Source organism: Hemibagrus wyckioides, linkage group LG06 (genome assembly GCF_019097595.1).
Source record: "Hemibagrus wyckioides isolate EC202008001 linkage group LG06, SWU_Hwy_1.0, whole genome shotgun sequence".
Classification (NCBI taxonomy): Eukaryota; Metazoa; Chordata; class Actinopteri; order Siluriformes; family Bagridae; genus Hemibagrus; species Hemibagrus wyckioides.
This window is the reverse complement of record NC_080715.1, coordinates 34,611,762-34,634,290: the sequence shown is the minus strand read 5'-3', so window position 1 is coordinate 34,634,290 and position 22,529 is coordinate 34,611,762. Positions and strand designations below refer to the sequence as shown.

Sequence of the window (22,529 nt, the reverse complement as noted above, 5' to 3'; positions counted from 1 at the left end):
ATCAAGTACTGTTAGTTTTTGATATTCAGTAGTTAGTTACTGATATTCATTAGTTTTGGTTACTGATATTTTCAGTAGTCAGTTACTGATATTCAGTAGTGTTGGTTACTGATATTATCAATAGTGTTAGTTACTGATATTCAGTAGTTTGTTACTGATAATTTCATCAGTGTTAGTTACTAGTATCCACTGTTGTTAGTTTTTGATATTCAGTACTGTTAGTAACTGATATTCAGTAGTGTTGGTTGATGATATTTTTCACTAGTGTCAATTCCTGATATTTTTACTATTGTTAATTACTGATATTCAGTAGTATTAGTTACTGATAATATGTAGTGTCATTTCCTGATATTCAGTAGTGTTAGTTACTGATATTCAGTAGTGATAATTGCTGATATTCAGTAGTGATATTTGCTGATATTCAGTAGTGTTAGTTGTTGATATTCAGTATTGTTAGTTACTGATATTCAGTAGTGATAACTGCTGATATTCAGTAGTGTTAGTTACTGATATTCAGTAGTGATAACTGCTGATATTCAGTATTGTTAGTTACTGATATTCAGTAGTGATAACTGCTGATATTCAGTAGTGTTAGTTACTGATATTCAGTAGTGATAACTGCTGATATTCAGTAGTGTTAGTTACTGATATTCAGTAGTGTTAGTTAGTGTTAGTTAGGTACTTTTTAGTCAGTTTGATTATGAAACCAGGCTGTCCCATCTAAATAAACACTAAAATGTGTTTGAAACCGCTTCCATTAGAAATAGGCTGAGTCCTTGGCTGGGAAAGCAGGAGGATAAAAATTTCCCAGTAGATACAATCGAGCAGCTCAGACTGGTTCTGTCCAGCTTCAGCAGAACGACAGGGTTTTAGTGTGTGTCACTTCTGGGTCACGCACTGCCTTTACAGTATGTGATTGCCTCAGAAAAAAAAAACAACAACCGGCTGCTGTTTGAAATCCACTCACTTCTCCTACAGGCCAAAGCCAGTGGCAGCTCTGAGAGTGGTGTAGTGGATAGAAGTACAAATATCTTCAGAGTATGTGGCCGGCTTTTACCCACACACTGCCTCTGATAGAGCTGAAGACCTGTTTCATAGCCTGTTCTTCATCCTCAATATTTTACATCTCCATCTGTCCGTCAGGAAAATTGCTACAGCCACTGATTTTATATGTGTTTGACTCAAATAGCAAAATAAAAGTCTTCAAGTCTTTCATCTTCACACTTTTGGAAGCTAATGTTATGCAATAAAGCTAGTTATGTTAGCTAGTTAGCTAATATAATAATAGTAATAAACTAACAAAAGACTAAATAATAATTATCCATTTGTTCATGAGGAAGATGAGGAAAGAGTGAGTTTCAGAGAGAGGGAGAATGATACACTATATTGCCAAAAGTTTTGGGACACCCCTCTAAATCATTGAATTGAGGTGTTGTTTTTCAGGGGTTGTTAATTCCAGTGAAAGGAACTCTTAATGCTTCAGCATACCAAGACATTTTGGACAATTTCATGCTCCCAACTTTGTGGATGACCCCTTCCTGTTCCAACATGACTGCACAAAGCAAGGTCCATAAAGACATGGATGAGTGAGTTTGGTGTGGAGGAACTTGACTGGCCTGAACAGTCCTGAGTCCTGACCTCAACCCCATAGAACACCTTTGGGATGAATTAGAGCGGAGACTGCGAGCCAGACCTTCTCATCCAACATCACTGCCAGACCTCACAAATGTGCGTGTTTTTTTTTATGTAACTATTAACTACTACTTTATCTTTTGTTAGTTATGGATAAAACATGCTATTTCTAATAGTTTAAAAAGTTTATTTGATAAACTTGCGACCCCCCTTCACTGACCCCTACTTTGGTTCCCACTATTCTAGAGGAATGGTCAAAGATTCCCATAAACACACTCCTAAACCTTGTGGAAAGCCTTCCCAGAAGAGTTGAAGCTGTTATAGCTGCAAAGGGCGGGGCAACTCCATATTACATTCATGTGCATGTAAAGGCAGACGGCCCAAAACCTTTGGCAATATAGTGTATATTTCTATAGTGTTTATTTCGGTACAATATCACTGACTTGAACTATGAGGACTCATGAAACTTGAAACTGGTTGTGTGTATTCTCAAAATACGGATAGTTGACTTCAAGTCTAATCTCATGTCCTCAAATTTAGGCATACATTAATGTGTGTCATCAATATTTTTACCTAGAAAAGTGTTAAAATGATTGAATTTTAGCTAAATAGAGTAATGGTAGCTTGATAAAATTATATTTGAATGTAACGGGCTGTTGCTAGGCAACATGTGCTTGATATTCTATAGAGAATCCTTCTTGTTTACATTTTTTCTGATGGTTTGTGAGACCGCATTGCAGAATTCAGGGCTATTACGAGAAAATGCATTCCGTGTCCTCTTCAGATGGAGTTTATTTTGATTGACAGATGTCTCCTGTAGCATGGGGTCAAATAAACTTTACGTAAATATTACTTATAAACCAGAAATTTTGACACCTCTACTTCCTAACATGGATATTATAAAATTCAGTTCTAAGATTCAGTGTAACGACACCAGTGATTTCCAAACTCATCACCTGATTGCAGTGTGTGTTTGTGTGTCTGGGGTCTAGTCATATATAATTCAAACCATTGCTCTTAAATTACCAAGCTGCATGTGTTCGCTCGGCTTCTGTCCATTTGCAGGAAAAGACTCCTTGCTGTGTTTCCTGATAACCAACCCAGCCATATTTTACCCCCCCCCACACACACACACAACCACCGTCATTCTAGCCGTGCTATTATTGAACAAAATGAGGAGCATTCAACCGTCCAAAAGTGATAGCGAGAGTATAGAAAAATAAACCAGAGCAGTTTGAAGCCCAACTCGAGGTATCCTATAAAATTTTTACTCCGTACCATGGTCACGTTTTGCTGTGGCACTTCCTCTCTCGTTAGCAGCTCGGCGTTCGTTTAGAAGCCTGATACAGATCTGGAGAGGCACTCGACAGTTAGATACACATTTAGATGCAACGTCCGGAATGGAAAGTGGATTGATAATTAGATCGTTTATAAGAGGTGCGTTTATGAGGATGGTGGATTAAATTGTCTTTGCATCATAGAGAACAATTAAACAGTGTTGCGTCTCATCTCGGTGTGTCGCAGGTAAAGCAGGAAGTGAATATAAGGAGTAAATGTAATATTTATGATGCAATTAGCAAGGGTTAGAAAAAGAGTGAGAATTTTCTTTTTTAAATCTGGTGTAAATAGATAGAAAAAGGCAAAATAGAAAAAAAAAAGAAAAAAGGTTTGGATACCTGCTGCGAGTGTGAAGGTATGGAGGGAAAATTCATTCCATGGAGCAAGAGAGAAAAAGGAAATAAGACGGCAGTCAGGAAATAGGTTTTTTAACCCTATCAGACCTGCTGGGTTTAATGATGGCATCAGTTGAAAGCATCGCTTTGTCTCAGCACTGAACGTTAAACTACGGAGCATTTCTCTCCAACATTCAACTTCATAAACCAACTTATTTCCAATCAGTATAAAGAATCGAGTGATGTTCGGGTTGTGAATCTGACCTATGAATGAGTCTTTCAGTGTGTTTTAGGTGTGTGTTTTTCCCTCTGTTGGATAACCATACACAAAATTTTACTGGTTGAAGATCAAATTTGAGCTGCTTTTTAGATGAGCACCTCAGAGAGCAGAAATGGGATTGATATTAACATTTACTTTGAAGAAAGGGCATTATTTACATTATAACTGTCCAGTGTCACCCAAATGAGGATGAGGTTCCCTTCTGAGCCTGGTTCCTCTGAAGGTTTCTTCCTTACCACCGTCACCTCAGGCTTCTCATTAGGGATAAAATATTAACTTTATACTTAATCATTTTTTCCCTCTATGTTTCTATATTTCTGTAAAGCTACTTTTAGGCCAGCGTCCATTGTTAAGAAGGAATTCAATTCATTGTTCATTGTCAATTCAAATGAATTGAATTCCTTAAGTTGTGGGAAAAGCGGGTGGGGCTTACTAATACTGTGTATTTACGGTGTATCAAACTCAATATCATCATTAAATATCATGATTTTTTTTTTTTCTGGATCCTTTCCAGATTAAAGGTGAACTAGGGATAAAATAAAATAGTTTAATAATTTAATTTATTAGGGGTTTATCCTAGTAGTGGAGACACTAATAAAACTTATCCTTGTGTCTTACTTCAGATGAGAACAAATACAAATTCAAGACAAGTCTGGCTTTGAAAAAGAGACAAAAAAATTTCACTATAAAGCAGTTTGTCCTTCAAAACCCAACAGTGTGTTATTGTGTTAATTTACACTTCATTCTAAGGTTAATCTTTTTTATATTTAAAATGAATTAAAATTTTTTGCAAAAATATGGAAAAAATTCGACCCACTTTATTGGATTTTTAATGATTATATATAGATTTATCGTTTAGTATAATGTCTAAAATATAATACACCAAAATGCAACATTAAAATGTCAATCAGATACGTTGAAGAGCGTCTCGATCGACGTCTGTTTTTTTTTTTTTTTAATTCCAGATTAATTGAGCCAACATGCTTCTCGTGATATTCATATCCTGCTGCATGCTGGAGCTAATTATTGAGCTCCATCAGAGTCTGATCTCACTAATGCTCCTCAACACCCCAACATTAGAGTCTGATCTCACTAATGCTCCTCAACATCCCAACATTAGAGTCTGATCTCACTAATGCTCCTCAACATTCCAACATTAGAGTCTGATCTCACTAATGCTCCTCAACATCAGAGTCTGATCTCACTAATGCTCCTCAACATCAGAGTCTGATTTCACTAATGCTCCTCAACATTAGAGTCTGATCTCACTAATGCTCCTCAACATCAGAGTCTGATTTCACTAATGCTCCTCAACATTAGAGTCTGATTTCACTAATGCTCCTCAACATCAGAGTCTGATTTCACTAATGCTCCTCAACATCAGAGTCTGATCTCACTAATGCTCCTCAACATCAGAGTCTGATTTCACTAATGCTCCTCAACATTAGAGTCTGATCTCACTAATGCTCCTCAACATCCCAACATCAGGGTCTGATCTTACTAATGCTCTTGTAGCTGAATGAATCCCCACAACAACAAATCTAGTGAAGAACCTTCCAGAAGCATGGAGGAGGTTATTATAACAGCAGATCAAGAACCAGATGTTCATTAAGCACATATGGGTGTCATTGTAATGGTCAGGGGTGCAAAAACCTAATAGTTATATACTCTAAAATATTAGAGGAAAACTATTTCAGGGAACTTCTCACAGTTCACCTCCATGTGTGTTTCGTGGAGATGTGAGGAAACCTGAGAACCAGGAAGAAACCAGCAGAGACATGAGGAGAACATGAGACGGTCACCTGAGCTCAGGAACAAACCAGGAACCCTGGAGCTGGGTCTAAGATTGTTTGTTATTTATATATTTATTTAAAATCATTTTTTAGACAAACTACAGCTTCCCCACATAGACAGGATTGTTTATTTACTTATTTTTATTTAGTTATTTTGAGTCATTTTTATTGTTAAAAATACAATGACATATTTTTCTCTTTTTATCTTTTTCTCAATTTTTTTATTTATTTAATCATAAAAAGTTTTTTATCCTGAATCCTCAAGAGTTTTTCTTCTTTTTTATCTTTAATTTTTTAAAATATTTTTTTTTAATTAAATCATAAAAATATATAAAAAATATATCTTAATTTAAAAAAAAATATTTTAAATCTCTAAAGAAAACCTCTTTCTTTAATCTTATAATCTTAAAGTGTATGGTCTATATACAGTATCTTATACAGGATGCTTTGTACTTTGTATTTATACTGTAGGTATAAAAATCTCTCTCTCTCTCTGTCACACACACACATATAAAATAACAAATAACAAAAGGACCAACATTTGGCTAGAGGTCAAATATAGCAACTAAATATCATTATTCTTCAACTACTACTAATTGGAAACATTGCCAAAAAGCAGGAAATTGTATCTCCATCTATTCCTCACACACACAGACACAGGAATGTGACAAATCAAACCAGTCTTGCCTGTAAAAGTGTTGCCTGTAAATATTGCATAATAAGTCTGTTTATGTGTGTGTGTGTGTGTGTGTGTGTGCAACAGCCTCCTGATGTTGCTGCTGCAGATGTGCTGCATAAGGATGTGTATCATAAGGTAACTAATGCAGCCTGATGGAACAGATGTGTTGTCTGTGTGTCACATTGGACCTTATTCGTTTTGGTCAGTTTTGATTCTGGTGTGTAAATAAAGGTCATTTATGGCAATATGAAGTGTTTTGTGAACTCAACTCGCCATCTGAGCCAAATGAAATTTGTGAAACAATTACAGGACACATCTGTAGGCTCTGCTCTGAGACTCGTTTTCATCCAGCCGGTGTATTCTGCTCTGTTAGTTTAGTGAGTTCATCAGCAGGATGTGAGCCAGATGATGCGGTAAACGCTGGCCGGCTCGAGGTCGTTACTCATCGGCCATCGGCGCTATGCACTGACTCCTAAGCGTTCTTAATGACTTATGTAAAGACCACGGAGTGGCGAGGTGATGATGCGACCCAACTCCAAGCGGAGTTTACCGACACCTTACGACAACATTTACCTGATTTTTTCCAACACTTTTATTTAGTTAGTTGTGGAAGATCTTGAAAGATGTCTCTTGACTTTTGTCTTAGTGTCACGTAGCAGCTACAAACCTCCTTTTCTCCTAAAAATACTACAACAGCTAAGAAACCAAAAGATTTTCCAGTAGCTGAAACCATAAAGGTACAGCAATTAAGCTTGGACTGTTACAAAACACTGGAGACTCCTTCCAAAAACAACTTCTCTAAACAACAAGCATCTTGATTATTATCAGCCGTTATCTATCCACCTGCCTGCAAATTAGCGGCTAAGGAAACGCTAACATGGTAGAAAAAGTGCCTTAATATTAAATTAAAATTTACTGCATGATATTACAGCCTGAGCTGCTGAGACAGAAACACCATAAACACCTTCTGACCTGAGCTGGGATCAGTTTTACCGAGATTAAATCCATCGAGGAGCTTATTATAAAGCGATTATCGAGTGCTAATCACAAAAATAGCTTAACCCAAATATCAGTATAATAGAGGTCTGTGTACAGTTCTTGATATCCCTTGATGCTTCAGGGTTAGAAAACACTTTTAATTCAATCCTTTAAGGCTAGCATTCATATCACTACAAAGCATTAGCACTATCTTGGGATTAGTCTGTTGCTCACTAGCAAGTGAATCAGTTCCTGTAGTTTGTCTCTTGTGTGTTGTTTAGTAACTGATAACGTTGTGGTTTGTTAGTGTTAAACAGTCCAGAACTTTCTTTTCACCTGAAAAATGCTTGAAAATGGCTTTGTTAGCAGATTAGCAAAGGAAGTTAGCTGTAAATAACGTCCCGATAAAACCATGATTACTTTTTTGTCTCAATAAAAATAATAAATATGAACGAATCGCTAGTAAGGAGTGGATGAAAGCGAGTGGGGAACCGAAGAAAAGTCTGACCACGCACCATGATCATAGTGTAACATGATTCTGACTTAAAAATTTGCATTGAATTGAAAAACATTGTAGTTCTAATGAAGTGCTGAAGAATCAGAAAATCACAACATGGATGCTTTCTAGGCTGATGAACGTAGGCAAAGTCTTCTAACTGTTTTGAAGTTGTCTCTAGTCTGGAGGTTCTTCTAACACAATGAGTCTAACAGCAATGAGGTTCTAAATCTGATAAATAAAAGCATTTTCCAAAGAAACAGGTAAATGTACAGTCATGAATAGTTTGTTTTAGGACAAAAATATTTTTGAATTAAAGGTTTAATTATTCAGACCCTCCAGGATTTAATGCAAAAAAATCAAGTATCACATATTTTCCTCAGATTTGTTCATGTAGTTTAAAAAAAAAAATTAAAAAAAAAAAAACCCTCACAAATTGATTGTCAAATCATTTAGAATAATTGATTGTTTTTTGGCTGCAACAATCACCAAAAAACATGAAATCCTGGAAACTGAATTATACACCTACACAAGATACACCATGTTGCCAAAGGTTTCGGGACGTCTGCCTTTACATGCACATGAATGTAATATGGAGATGTCCCACCCTATAACAGCTTCAACTCTTCTGGGAAGGCTTTCCACAAGGTTTAGGAGTGTGTTTATGGGAATTTTTGACCATTCCTCTAGAAGTGCATTTGTGAGGTCAGGCATTGATGTTGGAGGAGAAGGTCTGGCTCGCAGTCTCCTCTAATTCATCTTAAAGGTGTTCTATGGGGTAGAGGTTAGGACTCTGTGCAGGCCAGTCAAGTTCCTCCACACCAAACTCACTCATCCATGTCTTTATGGACCTTGCTTTGTGTACTGGTGTGCAGTCATGTTGGAACAGGAAGGGGTCATCCCCAAACTGTTCCCACAAAGAGCATGAAATTGTCCAAAATGCCTTGGTGTGCTGAAACATTAAGAGTTCCTTTCACTGGAACTAAGGGGCCGAGTCCAACCCCTGAATTCAATGATTTGGAGGGGTGTCCCAAAACTTTTGGCAATATAGCTTTACGTGTTACTGTTCATGATGCTAAGATGTTTTGGCTCCGATGCCCCATCTATTGGATGTCAGTTCAATGAATCGGAAACAAATACAATGAATTACCGTCATTTGAGTTACTGAAACTGTACTCAGAGCTGATAATGTGACTGAAATACAAACACAACAGCATTAAAGAACACACTAACATCCAAAATAAAGATTTCTTTTTTCTCATTTTTCCCCCAAGAACGAATCATGACCTTGCGTGTGTGTGTGCTCAGTTCTACAGGTGTGATTGTATCCCCTGGTGTGTAAAGGTTCTAATCGCTTCATTTGTCTCCTGCGTACCGCAACAAACCATAAAAGCTCAGGGTGAAAATCCATGCTCTCCACGTTTTTTTTTTTTGTTTTGTTTAGTCACGGTCATTGATCCTTGAAAATCGATTTGCTTTTTTTTTTCCCTGGGATGTGATGCACCACAGCATGCTTTTGCGGTCTTGCTTACAAACACGAAGACAAAATTGCCGGTGCTGCAGCATCTAAAAATAGCAGTCCTGCTACATGTTCGTCCTCTCGTAACTAGAGGCCTGCGGTTGCACGGGCTGCTCGTGCAGACACGTCCGAATAAATTCAGAGCTCAGAGGTGCGAGGTCAGCATCTCTGTGATCCGCAATCAATCACCGCAAGCCCGGAGTCTCAGTACAGGAAAGGGTCACGGTTAATATTTTCCTTTCACCTTCCAGATAAAAAAATAAACAAATAACCAAATACGTGGCCAGGATGTTTAAAAGGACATTTGACTGGTTGGTTAAAAAAAATAAATGCATGTTAAATGGATACAAGAATATTTTGCCTTGTTGAAAAGAAAAAGTAAAACTACTTTTTTTTGGATGAACAGACCACTCGAAGCCAATCCGGAGGTCCAACAGCTCAAGATGAGATAACTGTTTTTAATATTCTTTTTTAAGGTAGCTAGGAGGAACTTTACCTTTTAAGGTAAAGGGGTGGGACTGGGAGACTTTTTTCCGGCTGGGGGTGGACCCATGTGGAAAAGCTGTGAAATGATATGCATATAACAGTCTATAATTGTTTTATAACATTATAATCAGTGCATAAATTTGTTCAGTAACAAATAAATCGATTAGTAAATAATAAATTCTTATGATCTGGTCGAGCTTAAGAGTTTAATGCACATCCAGATGGATTTCAGCAGGAAGTCAGGGTGAAGATGTTCCCTGTTGTCTCTTTCCCTCGCTTGCACAAGACGAGCTCGTCCCTATTCTCTGCATATAGTCTGCTGCCCCACTACCCTCGATTCTTAGCCTCAAAAAGACAACACTGATGACAGACTGTCAGACAGGCAGAGTGAGAGAGAGAGAGAGAGTGAGAGAGAGAGAGAGAGAGAGAGAGAGAGAGAAGCAGAGGGATTCCTTGATGGCTGAACAATAGGCTATGACTGTGACAGTAACTCAAACAGGAGACAAATGAGCCAAGAGTTTCAACAGCGCTTGTATCTGTAATCAGTTTAAGAAGCCGGTTTCTTTGCCCACAAATGACCGCTTAGTCTAAAGTCTGAAAAAGAAAACCTCAGCTGCTCTCCATATTCAATATTCCTCCTGTTTACTATATGACACATCGAACATCAAGCACCGGTTGGTTGAAGCACTCGAGCAGGATGACCAAGAACATGAGCACAACACAATGTGATGCAAAGATCTGTTCATCTATTCGATATGAAGAGTGCAAGAGGACTCAACTGCAGTGTTTCCTTATCAGGAGTGCAAAAAATCCTTTCAACAAAATAGAAACTAATCATCCAACCAAGAAGCTCTTTGATTAAACATGGTCACAAAGCAGATGTACAGAAATCTGGATGTCTTTGGATGCAACAGTGGCAGCATGAGGCTGGAAGCCTTGAGAAGAACCGGCTTTATGAACACTCTTACTATAAAGTCAACATACGATGTGTTGCTGTGAAACTTTGAAACTCTGAGGAGTAAAATACGATTAGCCCTTAATAAGCCTCTGAAAAAAATGTTCTTTGCAGTGGACTCGAGAAAATATACACAGAAGTTAGACACTAAGGGACTGCGCAGGTTGATAAGTCTTGATATTCATATAAAATAATAACCAATCCCAGCTGCAGCCAGCAGACTCTAATAGAAAAGCCAGCAGAGCATGACTGTAATTGCTAGTACTGCATAGTGCATCTCACACACAGACACACACACACACAGATTATTGCTCCACACAAGTCCTCCAGCTACTATGAACTGTAGCAGATTTAGATAAATACTTCTTCTCACACCCAGTAGCACTGAAATCTTGAGGAACCAAACAGCTTTTTATGACACAGATGTTCACGAGCCTGACCTTCAACCTTCGCTTGATGACAGTTTAATGATCATAAATACCCCCCCCCCCAAAAAAAGGCTAATGCAGCACAATCTGCTTTCTACAGCTACAAGTAGCAGAAACCAGAACTATCCTGCTCGTGTTCATCGAAGTGCATCAATCACGCCAGCTTGTCAAATCTGTAAACAGTCATCAGGCTGCCGAGCTCCGGCGTTCACGTGAAAGGAATCTAGATTGCATCATAAAAACATGAGACTCTAAATAAATAAATAAATAATATACAGCTTCTTGTTTAAGGGTGCTCCTGATTCCTTGCTTCCAACTCTGACAAGTCATCATCTAATAAACCAGGCTGTTTATGAAACTTTATGAAACAGCAAATAATCAGATCTGCAATCTTCACCTCAGAGTCCTGGGTTTTATATTAAAACATGCCAGAAGACCAGGTAGGAGATCTGAAGCCCAGCATTATCCTCCTAATGTATGCTAATGCAAACAAAAAACAAGCCTCCTGATTGCATTGGACGCACAGAGAGAGAGAGAGAGGCGCATATAAAGCACGTACAGGGCTCGTGAGGGATTTTTGTGTTGCTCGTTGAGATGCAGCTCAGCCAATAAAAAGCGCTCATGCAAACAGAGTAACGGAGCGAGTACACGCTTCAGAGAGCAATCTAAGTTTTATTTCAATAAAACAAAGATCCCGTTGCCTAACTAAAATACAAAAATATGGACTCCAAAAAAGAAATGAGAAGAAATGTACATTTTTGCGTGTTGTCGTAAAAGAAAAGCCAGACGTGTTGTAAAGGTCTGCGTGTTCGGATCTCAGTCGTTACGCAGTGGCGCGTGATCTCCGCGACTCGTCTTTAATGCTAAAGCTTTTTTGTTGGGAGTTTTAGAAATAAAAACGAAAGAAAGAATCCGGAGCGCGCGCACCGTCTGCCACAATCCGTTCCAGCGCATGTGCGACTGGGGCTCAGCTTCCCGGCGTCCAATTTGCGCTATGATCAATGGGGACATCGGTTTGTTCTGTTAAAGAAGGTCCGTGGTGTTTTTGGAGTGCACCAGACCACACGGCGGAAGCCATAATAAAGGGCGTTGTCTTTGCAAACACTGAGCTTTAAAATCAAAAGCGCACATTCCTCAAAAGTCTTGCGAGAAAGGTACACGAGGCAGCCCTTGCCGCAGGCGCGTGCGCAGTCCCCAGACTGTGTCCGCGATGCTTTTCTCAACAACCGAAAAAAGAAACCTAAAAAAAACCCCTCACGACCTCCCAAATCCGTTCACTGCTTGCCATCAAGCAGCGAAAGCTCCTCCAGAATTCCACTGGCGTCCACGCGCCTCCGCTCGCGTATGAGCTCCTCGAGACTGCGGAAGACGAGCGTGTGCATGGTGCTCTCAGACAGGTGCACCTTGAGCAGGTAGCGTTGGCCGGCTGAGTGCGCCTCGCCTCCCGCCTTGAACTCGCGCTTGCCGAAGCGGCACCACGCGGCGAAGCTCTCCGAGCTCGTCCAGCACACGTCGGCGCGGTTTAGCCCCAGATGGCCGCTCGCGTTGCGCACCACCAAGTCGGGCGGCAGCGGCCGGAAGCGGTAGCGGTCGTTAGCGATGCGCCCGCGGCGGCCGCCGCTCACGTCAAACAGACTGTCCTTGCGGATCTCTCCCTTGTGCAGATGGATCACCTGGTCCTCGCCTTCGAACACGGCCCAGTGCGGCGCCTGAGCGCTCGCCACCAGCTCGAGCACGTCGCCCGGTTTGCACATGGCGAGCAGCGTGGGCACCGGGTACACGCGCAGGTCCTCGCGCGCGCGCACCTTGGAGAAGATGCATTCGTGGCAGCAGAAGGCCGAGTACTCGAGCTCGTCTAGCGTGTCCACGCCGCCCTCCTCGCTCGGGCTGCGCTCGAGCGACCGGTCGTCAAGCTCCTCCTCGTCGTCGGAAAAGAAGTAGGCGACGCCGACGCGCAGCTCGTCCTTCTCCACGCCCGACGGATCCCCAGTGGGTAGCTCGCTGTAGCTTAGGTGCGTGATCCGGTCCAGTTGGTTGCCCATCAAGGACGGGAGAGGCGCGCGAGAGGCATGGAAAGCTGCTTCTGTAACCAGAAACAACAACAAAAAAATAAATAAAAAAGCCAGCATAACAAAACAAGAGATCAGACTCACGGTCATGCGCTCAGATATGTAAAGAAGTCACTGCGCCTGAAGCGAACTGCAGAATGGAGCGAGACACAAGGGCGAATCAATATTTGACAACACAACCACAACCACACACACACACACACCAAACATTTCAGCTCCATAAGCATGCATATCTTCACTGCCGTGAGAAAAACACAGATCTCTTCTGCTAGACCTGAACACCTGCAGAGCTGATTTTAATCCTCACTCAGAGCGCATGAAGTCTTCTGTCTGAAATGAATACCTGCGTATTTCCGGGCGCACGCGGCTAATTGATCTTCCGCTCCATGCGTGTTTCACTGTTCTCACTCCAAACAAAAGGCTTCCCCCCCTTTCACTAACTCTCTCCACTTCTTCCTTGCTCGGAGCTAAAACTACTCTCCAACTCGACGCACCGCCTCACTTTAAATAGAAGCGAAAACTCCGCCCTTGCGCACCAAAACCCGCCCCTCCGTGCCTCTGATTGGTTCGTCGTGGAAGACGGAGCGTATTGCTCATCACACTACAACAGGCTTATCATATGTGTAGTCTACAGCAGTGTTTCCCAATCCTGCTGCAGGAGTCCCTCTGTAGTCTGCAATGCACGTTTAGTGTTTCCCTGTCTCATCACTTCCGTCTTTCATAATCAGTCAGTGTGTTGAATCAAAGCAGATAAACACACTGATGTGCAGTACAGGAGAAAAACTGCTCCGGGGACTATAAATACACCCTCTGGTACAGTAAAAAACAAAAAACAAAAAAAACACCAAAATAATAGAAACTGCAAGGTTGAATAATTTCATTATGCAGTTATACTTTTTCAGATGATTTTCTAAAGCACTTATCCTACACAGGGTCAGTGGGATCTTGGAATATGGACTCAAGGCACAAGACTCCCTGGATGGGGCGACAACCAATCACAGGGCACAATCACACACACTCATTCACACACTACAGACACATGCCAATCAGCCTACAAAGCATAGAGGAAGGAAACAGGAGAACCTGGAGGAAACCCATGAGGAGACACACAGGGTTGAATCAAACCCCCAGACCCAACCCCCACCCCCAAGACCCAAGACCCATCCACAACACTGTGTTTCCATTTATCTATCAATTTTTCTGCTTGAACTACTAGAATTCCCAGTGTTCTACTCATTCGACCAGCTTTGACGTGACAGCATTGTCTTCATGTTGCGTCATAAATAGCAGCATCCTCTTTACAGGCCTCCCAAATTCAAATTTTTCACATATGGAAAGGTCTGATGAACTTGTGTTTCTCATGACAGAGAGAGAGAGAGAGAGAGCGAGCTGTTTCTTCTTTTGTAGAATTAAAAGCCCAAAATGTTGGTGACATTTCAGTCTGTGCCTGAAGTCTTTATGTATGAGAAATGAGTGTAAAGAAGGAGAAACCAAAAGCGAGCTGTTGTTAGAAGGAGACAGGGGAGTCTAATAAAAACAGCAGGAAAGATATATGAATCTCTGTAGATGTAGATGGATGCAAAGCAATGGAGTGAAGACGTTGATGTAGCCCTCTTCTTTACTCGAGTACCTGTTTAAAATATGAATACTTAAATGCATGTAAATTTGTTGTGTATTAAAGTCTTGCCTAAGTCATAGATAGATAGATGGATAGATGGATAGATAGATAGATAGATAGATAGATAGATAGATAGATAGATAGATAGAGTTTAGTCAGTAGCAAGATACAACACACACACACACACACAAATATAAAATCTCTCTCTCTCTCTCTCTCTCTCTCTCTCTATATATATATATATATATATATATATATATATATATAAATATTTAACCATATTTACATCAGTATTTACATCACAGTACACATAGCAAACCGAAGTAGATAATAAATATATGAAAAACCTTGAGAATCTACAGTATAATGATGTTAATGGTGGTAGTAGGGCAGTGTGAATGAGCTTTACTGACTCTGTAGTGTGTTGTAGAGTGGGGGAGACGGACTGTCCATGATGGAGAGCAGTTTGTTCAGTGACCTTCTTGTTCCTCACCGACTCAAACATCTCCAGTGTGTGTCCAATGATAGATCCAGCCTTGAGAATTAGCTTGTTAATCCTGCTGGAATGCTTGGCGCTGATGCAGACCACAACAAACGTCACTCGCCGCCACGGACTGGTAGAAGATCTCCAGCATCTTGTTGCAAACATTGAAAGATCTGAGCTTCCTCAGAAAATAGAGTCTGCTCATTCCCTTCTTGTATACAGTGTCAGTGTTGGTCATCCAGTCCAGTCTGTCGTTTAAGTGTACATCTAAATACTTATAGATAGCTATACATACTGTAGGTTCTGGTACATAATAAATAATAAACCATGTGAAAGCTGCTGTGTTTTTGTTTTGTACAACTGGGCCACAATACAATAATTACTCAGAATTTAATTAGAGTTAATTATAAATATAGCTGGGGGTCACGGTGGCTTAGTGGCTAGCTCGTTAGTAGCTAGTCCTTCTTCCGTCCTGTGGGCACCAGAGTGTGTATGTTCTCCCTGTGCTTCAGGGGTTTCCTCCTGGATCTCTGGTTTCCTCCACCAGTCCAAAGACATGCTTTGTACAATGATTGGCATCTCTAAACTGTCTGGATGTACAGGATGTTCCTACCTTGTGCCCCGAGTCCCATGGAATAATTCTCTGTGTAGGATAATCGCTCCATAAAAATGGATGTATGGATAAGTATAGAGTGCAGAGTCTGGCTACTCAGAAGATGTTGATTAATTTAGTCTAACAGGCAAGCTGAAACAACAATTTATTTACTCATTCTGATATGTAATCATTATCATAATATAGTACTTACACAGAGGCTTGTATATCAGACACTTCACTGATTTTAAAAACTACATAATCAATTATTTGCTTCTCTAACACAGAAGACATGTTTGAGGTCTTAGGAGATGAGATCTAAGAAGACGTTAATTTAACATTCATGGAAGTTGAGGCTTGAGGGCTTTACAGTTTTCTCCGTCTCATTCAGCTCAAGAGAGAAATGGAGCGTAGGATCTAATCTAACATCAAACATAACTAGAATCGGATAAAATGTGCGAAAAGTCCAATGACAAAATTGATGTTATATTATCTGGAAAGTAAGAAAATTTGGCTGATCTGTCCATTTCATGTAATTCATGCTGTTGTTTATTAGTATTTTCCTATAACAGCCTGTTGTAATCCATAATTAATAACAAATAGGTAAGTACAGGACAATATTTAGATGTAAAGTCTCATAGTTGTCATTTATGTGCACCTCTTGGGTTCTCCAGGTTCCTCTCACTTCCTAGAACATGTCAGGTCTTTGATTGGGTAGTCTAAATCCCCCTAAGAATGATTTTTAAGGATCCAGCATCCTGGATTTATTAAATATACAGTATATCATAAACAATATTCAACAATCACTTGAGATGAAATGAAATCTTTCTAATAGTCTGTGTAAGTTCATTATAAAAATTGCTTGATTTTATTTAAAATGTATACACAATATTGCCAAAAGTTTTGGGACATCACTTTTGGGAACTCATTGAATTCAGGTGTTGTTTTCCAGGGGTTGGGTTCGGTCCCTTAGTTTCAGTGAAAGGAACTCTTAATGCTTCAGCATACTAATACATTTTGGACAATTTCATGCTCCCAACTTTGTAGGAACAGTTTGGGGATGACCCCTTCCTGTTCCAACATGAGCAAGGTCCATAAAGACATGGATGAGCGAGTTTGGTGTGGAGGAACTTGACTGGCCTGGACTTGACTGGTGTGGAGTCCTGACCTCAATGCCATAGCACACCTTTGGGATGAATTAGAGCGGAGACTGTGAGCCAGGCCTTCTTGTCCAACATCAGTGCCTGACCTCACAAATGAGGAATGGTCAAAAATTCCCATAAACACACTCCTAAACCTTGTGGAAAGCCTTCCCAGGAGAGTTGAAGCTGTTATAGCTGCAAAGGGCGGGACAACTCCATATTACATTCATGTGCATGACATCCCAAAACTTTTGGCAATATAGTGTATAGATGGATTTTTTTCTAAACTCATGTTTATTTGCTACTAGTTAGGAATATAGCATCGTAAAACACAGTTTTCTTTTCTTTTTTGCCTTTCTATAGTTTAGGATGTTTGTGTGAACATTTTCCAATCCCAGACATCACATTAAGCACTACTAAAAAGGAAATAAAACCCTAATTGGCTTAAACCTGGCAACGCAGCAGTACAGATTAGAGCGATGCATTCATTCTTATGATGTGTTTGTTAGCACAGCTCAAGAGGCTTCAGCAGAGTGTTGTCCTTTTTTTCTTAAAGCACAGCTCCAGGGAATTGGACGAAAATCTGAAAAAGATCAGATGCAGCATCATGTTAAACAGAGCGAGCAGGGATTTGTGCATTCAAGGTCTCGATTAAAAACAAAAGAAGGTAGAGAATTTCAAAATGATCTTGGCTCTAAGAGCGGTTAGAACGTGCTCGTAGGTTTGTGTCATGGTTTTTATTTTATTAAACGTCCTGTTTACAGATTCACCCATTGTTCCTGCTTAAAGACTAAAACACTGCTTATAAAACGTGAGTCTTTTACACAAGAACTTCCTTTTTCACAGGCTTTAAGAAATTTATCACACAAACGCTGAGTAACCTGTTCTACGTTATGTCTGTTCGTCAAACTTATAATTCTTTAGAATTGCACTGTAAGTGTCTTTATAAACTCTTAATGCCCATGAAGTGCTCTAATTAATTCCTTAACGATTCTGAACAAGTTGTGAATGGTCTCCTGCACTGATGTGAAAAAAAGATGTTTAGGAATAAAATCAAATCTTATTAAACAAAAATGATCAAATGCTTTATTGTAATAATTCAATATAGAAATATTAGGCTTTTGTCCTGATAATAAGTGGAATAAATATATTACAGCAGTAACTAGGAAAAATGAAAAAGATTTTACTTTCTGAATTAATGCATGTAAATAGTAAATTTGGTCATAAATTATTACATTAGCTAACTTTTTTATCCAATAGTCTAAAACCAGTACATGAAACTGGGTACACTGGAGATTTATGTACACTGGGTACACTGACCCAATGGCTAGCTAATAAATTCCAGATACACACTTATTAGCTATGAATGGTTGTTTTACTATAAACAAAGTGTTAGCTAATTTGTGAAGAATCAAAAATCATCATGGAATTTAGTAAAAAAAAAGAAAAAAGAATAGAATAAAAATAGAGTCAAATAAAAATAATCAAAATGGAATTGAGTAAAAATAGAATAAAATAAAAGAGTCAAATAAAAAGTAGTCTAAATCAAATTTAGTAAAAAAAAAAAGAATAAAAAATAATCATGGAATTTAGTTAAAAAGAAAATAGAATAGAATAAAAAAAATAGAGTCAAATAAAATAATGAAAATGGAATTTAGTTAAAAAAAAGTATAGAGTAAAAATCAAATCAAATAAAATAATCAAAATGGAATTCAGTAAAATAGAATAGAATAATAAAAAACAGAGTCAAATAAAAATAATGAAAATGGAATTTAGTAATAAAAAAGAGAATAGAATAAAAATCAAATCAAATAAAATAATCAAAATGGAATTCAGTAAAAATAGAATAGAATAAAAATAGAGTCAAATAAAAATAATCAAAATGGAATTTAGTTAAAAAAGAATAGAATAAAAATCAAATCAAATAATCAAAATGGAATTCGGTAAAAATAGAATAGAATAAAAACAGAGTCAAATAAAAATAATGAAAATGGAATTTAGTAAAAAAAGAAGAGAGAATAGAATAGAAATAGAGTCAAATAAAAATAATCAAAATGGAATTCTGTAAAAATAGAATAGAATAAAAAAATAGAACCAAATAAAAATAACCAAAATGGAATTTAGTACAAAAAATGGAATAGAATAAAAATAGAGTCAAATAAAAATATTCAAAATGGAATTCAGTAAATAATAGAATAGAATAAAAGAGTCAAATAAAAAATAGCCAAAAATGTATTTTAGTAAAAATTCAAATAAAATTAAATTTGAGCCAAATATTAAATAGTTGAAATGGAATTTAGCAACAACAACAACAACAACAACAACAAAAAAAGTCCAAAACCAGTAAATGAATCTGGGAACACTGCACTGTTTTGCTGACCTAGTGGGCTAGCTAGTATATTTCAGACACACACTTATTAGGTATGAATGAATCTCTTACTGTACACAAAGGGTTAGCTAATTTGTAAAGAATCAAAAATCAAAATAATCCATCTCCATCTATACATTTTTCTTAACACTTGGTCACAGGGAGCCTGGAATCAATCCCACTTGGGGTGCCAGAAAAGGCCCCAGTACAATCACACACACTTACAACAATTTAGAGATCATGCCTTTGGACTGGGGAGGAAACTGGAGAATCCAGAGGAAGCCCCTGGAGGACGAGTTGAGGTGAACATGCAAACTCCATGTATGCAGGTTGGAGGCAGGAATCGAACCCTCATCTCCGGAGGCATGAGGCAAACATGCTAAGCTTCTGTGTCCCGATCTCAAGAATGAACTAAAATACAGATACACAAAGAAATTTTCAACACTTTCAATCACATCTCCCCAAATTAGCTTAAAATAATATGTTGAGACACACAGGAAAACAAACCAGGCTTCATCCTGTTAAGCTAATTTGCCTGAATTATTTCCTCCGGATCTCAGCCTCTAAAAATACACCACATTTTGTCGACCTGCAGTGATGTATGTGACAATTCAAATGAGCGTTTGCTTAGCAAATCTGTGGTGTGGGCATGTCTGGATGTCATTGCGTGTTTATGCAGCTCATCTCCGCTGTGAACGTCGGTGTGTATTTGTGTAGAAAATGAGTGTGAGAGGGTGAGAGAAAGAGACTTTATAGAGAACAGGTGTTGTTTGATCAGAGTTACAGTACAAGCCTAGCACTTTTCTAAGGGCATGACATTAACACGTCGGCTTCAAGCCTGGCTAGACAAATGGAAAGTGACATCTCAGTGTTTGGCTGATGAGTTTTCACACTAGCAACAGTAGCAGGAGGCATATTTGTTCAGTTTAATAAACAATATGCTGATTTCCATAATATATAATAAATACACAAAGACATACATACATATATACATAACACACAAAGAGATGATAAAAAATAATGTTTAAAATTTATAATAAATGTATAACGCATCACACTTTTTACTATATCTGTGTCCATATGAGTACAAGGGAAATAATACATTCAAATTTTATTTGTCACATACACAATCATACACAGTACAACAATGAAATTGCTTTTATTTATTTATTTATTTATTTATTTATTTATTTATTTGTTTGTTTGTTTGTTTGTTTGTTATTTTTGGCTGTCTGTCTTATAAAAATAGAGTCAGATAAAAACTAGTCAAAATGCAATATAGTAAAAAAAAAAAAGTCAAATTAAAAGTATAGTTAAAATGGAATTTTGTAAAAAAAATAAAAAAATAAAAATAGAGTCAAATAAAAAATAGTAAAAAATGGAATTTTGTAAAAAAATATATAGTATAGAATGTAAAAAGAGTCAACTAAAAATAGTCAAAAATAAAAAGAAATTAGTAAAAAAAGAAGAAGAATAAAATAGAGTAAAATGAAAACTAGTTAAAATGAAATTTAGTAAAAAAAAAAGAATAAAAATAGAGTCAAATACAAAATAGTCAAAAATAAAAAAAAAATAGTAAAAAAAGAATAGAATAAAATAGTGTCAAATATAAACTAGTCAAAAATGGAATTTAGTACAAAAATAGAATAGAATAAACACAGAGTAAAATAGTTAAAGCTAGTTAAAATGAAATGTAGTAAAAAAAGAATAAAAATAGAGTCAAATAAAAACTACTCAAATGGAATTTAATTTAAAAAGGTAAAATAAAATAGAATAATAAGGAAATAAAATAGAATTTTCTGTATAATAAGGTGAAAAAATAAATAAACAAAATAATGAAAAATATATCATATGAATACAATGACTGATACAGTGACATAAATAAAATAAATAGTGTTTTGCTATAAAGTGCAAAATGTGTGCGATGTGCATTCAGTTTTTAGTACAGCTGTGCAAAATGTCCGTTTGAGGAAGTCCAGAGAAGTTGTTTTTCAGGAGTTGGACTCGGCCCCTTAGTTCTAGTGAAAGGAACTCTTAATGTTTTGGACAATTTCATGCTCCCAACTTTGTGGGAACAGTTTGGGGATGACCCCTTCCTGTTCCAACATGAGCAAGATCCATAAAGACATGGATGAGCGAGTTTGGTGTGGAGGAACTTGACTGGCCTGCACAGATTTCTGACCTCAACCCCATAGAACACCTTTGGGATGAATTAGAGTGGAGACTGTGATCCAGGTCTAAACTGGGTCGTCTGCTTTTACATGCACATGAATGTATTATGGCGTTGTCCCACCCTTTGCAGCTATAACAGCTTCAACTTTTCTGGGAAGGCTTTCCACAAGGTTTAGGAGTGTGTTTATGGGAATTTTTGACCATTTCTCTAGAAGAGCATTTGTGAGGTCAAGATGTTGGACAAGAAGTATTAAGCCAGTCTTAAGAGTCCCCTTCACTGGAACTAAGGGGCCAAGGCCAATCCCTGAAGAACAACACCAGAATTCAATGATTTGGAGGGGTGTCCCAAAACTTTTGGCAATATATTGAATATAAATGCACCTCTTCCTCTGAGTTTGTTAGGAAAAACGTGACATACATCTGTGGGTGTTTGATTGTTTAAAACATGGAGACCGGACCCACCAAAAATCAAGGAATTACTCAGAAAAGCAAGAATTCTATTCGATGGACATTACCACAAAAGCAGCTTTACAGAAATCCGGATATGGATTTAGATTTAAATCCCTAATGAGCAAGCCAGAGGCAACAGTCACAAGGAAGGAAGGTATGTGGCCTCTTCTAGCGAGAGTCACAATTGTGTCATATCCTTTTCATTTTTTTATAATGGACTTAATGAGTTTCACAACAACAGGGTGAACAGCCTTCCTTCTAATAACTTCTCTTAGGGCCGTTCACAATATGACATTTGAATTAAAAATCCATTTCAGTATAAAATGTATAAAAGTTTAAGGGGAAGTTTGTGCATGTGCATGTATGTATCTGAATATCTGTATCGATCACATTTGTATTCACAGTCATATTATTTGTATAAGTTTATTAGATCTATTGCACATAATAAATTAAAGTGATTGTTTATTCTGTTGTTTTCAGGCTTGAGAGAAAGATATTTCCAGAATGTCATACCAGAGGACATACAGCCTTAAAAGGAAAAAAGCTGTGTTTTACTTTGAAATTATTAACTTTGAAAAATTAAGATTAGACAAATAGTGTGAATTATATAAAATTATATATATAAATATATAAGACTATAGAAATCCTTAAAATATGTCAAGTGGCTTCCCGTTGTTCCTTTTAAAGCTTTATTATCTAGTATTTATTGCATTTT

At 37.9% G+C, this 22,529-nt stretch overlaps 1 protein-coding gene across 1 annotated transcript; it reads right to left on the bottom strand.

The window, feature by feature from the left end:
- Window positions 1–11,571: 11,571 nt before the first annotated feature.
- On the bottom strand, window positions 11,572–13,461 carry lratd1 (LRAT domain containing 1). Its single transcript, XM_058393648.1, has 2 exons — window positions 13,332–13,461; window positions 11,572–13,002 (listed from the first exon to the last, which is right to left on the bottom strand). The coding sequence occupies exon 2, from the start codon at window positions 12,959–12,961 to the stop codon at window positions 12,194–12,196; it is 768 nt and encodes a 255-aa protein (XP_058249631.1). The 5' UTR covers window positions 12,962–13,002; window positions 13,332–13,461; the 3' UTR covers window positions 11,572–12,193.
- Window positions 13,462–22,529: the final 9,068 nt, after the last annotated feature.

Excerpts from the sequence above, each read along its gene's own strand:
- lratd1 (XM_058393648.1), bottom strand. The coding sequence starts at position 12,961 with ATGGGCAACCAACTGGACCGGATCACGCACCTAAGCTACAGCGAGCTA.